At 42.4% G+C, this 2,206-nt stretch overlaps 1 protein-coding gene across 1 annotated transcript; it reads left to right on the forward strand.

Moving 5' to 3' along the window:
• On the forward strand, positions 1-441 carry LOC145812593 (uncharacterized). The gene has a single exon (XM_082907606.1). The coding sequence runs from the start codon at positions 1-3 to the stop codon at positions 439-441; it is 441 nt and encodes a 146-aa protein (XP_082763732.1).
• Positions 442-2,206: the final 1,765 nt, after the last annotated feature.

The raw sequence follows: 2,206 nt of genomic DNA on the forward strand, positions 1-2,206 counted from the left end.
ATGTGTAAAGATTTTGAGATTGACTTTGCTGGCAAAGTCTTGTATGCAGACCTAATTATGTTAGGGTTTGAGGGGTTTGTAATTATTTTGTGTATGGCTTGGCTACGAAAACACTTTGCGACTCTAGATTGTGCTGGAAGGACTGTAAATATAGATATTCCTGGTATGCCACGGCTTATCCACACTTCTAGTGATAGAGAAGAGTCGGTGATGATGAGTTTTTTGTGCTCGGTAGAAATTCCTAAACAGGATATTAGTGAGGTAGATGTGGTGCGTGAGTTTGAAGATGTATTTCAGGAGATACCTGGACCTCCTCCTCGACGGGTAGTAGAATTTCGCATTGATCTAGTGCCAGGAACTGCACCAATTTCTAAGGCGGCATATAGAATAGCGCCTAAAGAGCTTGTGGAGATGAAGAAGCAGCTGGAAGAGATACTTTAGAAAGGGTTCATTCGTTCAAGTAACTCCCCGTGGGGAGCACCTGCGATCTTTGTCTCCAAGAAAGATGGCACTCTCCGTATGTGCATAGATTACAGAGAGCTGAACAAGGTGACTATTAAGAACAAGTATCCACTACCTAGAATTGATGATTTGTTTGATCAGTTGAAGGGGGTAGCCATTTTCTCTCAGTTTGATCTCAGAACGGGTTACCATAAGATGGGTGTGTCAGAGGAAAGTATACCGCTTACTGATTTTCGGGTCCGGTATGGGTTGTTCGAATTTCCTGTAATGCCTTTTGGTTTGACCAATGCTCCTGCCTATTTCATGGACTTGATGAACAGAATTTTTCAACCGTATCTAGATAAGTTTGTGATTATCTTTATAGATGATATCCTGGTGTATTCTAAGAATGAGGAGAAACACAGAGAACACTTGAAAGTCGTGTTGCAAACTTTGAGGGAGCAACAGTTATACGCTAAGTTCAGCAAGTGTCACTTTTGGAAGAAAGAAGTTTGATTTTTGGAGCATGTTGTATCCAATCAGAGGATAGCGGTAGATCCTGAAAAAGTGGTTGTGGTCAAAGAATGGAAGTAGCCCACGAACCCTACAGAAGTGAGAAGTTTTTTTAGGACTAGCCGGTTATTATAGAAGATTTATAGAGAAGTTTTCCACTATTGCAGCACCCATGACCAAGTTGAACCGCAAGAATGTGAAGTTCGTATGGACAGATAATTGTGAGAAAGCTTTCCAAGAGTTAAAGCAGCGGTTAACTACAGCTCTAGTGTTAACTATACCGGTACAAGGGGAAAAGTTAGTAGTGTTTACTGATGCGAGTGGAACTGGGTTGGGATGTGTATTGATGCAGCATTAGAAGGTTGTATCTTATGCTTCTCGACAGCTAAAACCTCATGAGAGACGATACCCTACTTATGACCTAGAGTTGGCAGCAGTTGTTTTTGCGTTGAAAGTGTGGCGACACTACTTGTTTGGGGAACGCTTTGAGTTGCACACAGATCACAAGAGCCTCAAATATCTCTTTTCTCAAAAAGAGTTGAACATGAGGCAACAGAGGTGGGTTGAATTCGTTAGTAATTATAATTTCGAGATCCTTTACCACCTGGGAAAAAGAAATGTAGTCGCTGATGCACTTAGTCGACAACATAGGATTATAGCTTCTTTGATGATTCAAGAATGGAAGTCCTTGGAGTTAATTTCGATGCATGATATTCAACCAATAGAGAGTGCTGAGAGGGCATACATTGGTAGTTTGACCGTGCAGCCGACGTTACTGGGTAAAGCTCGTCAGTTGCAGAATTTAGATGGGTTTCTCGTTAGCAAGCTCGATGACCTTGTAGTGGATTTGATCGATGATTGTCCTACTGACTGGTCTGTGGACTTAGATGGGGGATTGCGACTCAAGGGCAGGTTGTGTGTACCCAATATTGTTGAATTGAGGAAAGAGATTATGGATGATGCCCATAGGTCCCGATATACCATTCACCCTGGTGGGACTAAGATGTATCATGACCTGAAGAGGACGTTTTGGTGGCAAGGTATGAAGAAAGACGTAGGAGAGTATGTTTCTCGATGTTATGTGTGCCAACAGGTTAAGGCAGAACATCAATGACCATTTGGACTGTTGCAGCCTCTTGAGATCCCTACTTGGAAATGGGAGTGCATCTCTATGGATTTCGTGGATGGATTGCCGCGGTCTAAGCGAGGCAATGAATCTATTTGGGTGATAGTGGATCGACTCATAAAGTCT

This window comes from Camellia sinensis, chromosome 2 (genome assembly GCF_055761805.1).
Source record: "Camellia sinensis isolate YWXY chromosome 2, ASM5576180v1, whole genome shotgun sequence".
NCBI lineage: Eukaryota > Viridiplantae > Streptophyta > Magnoliopsida > Ericales > Theaceae > Camellia > Camellia sinensis.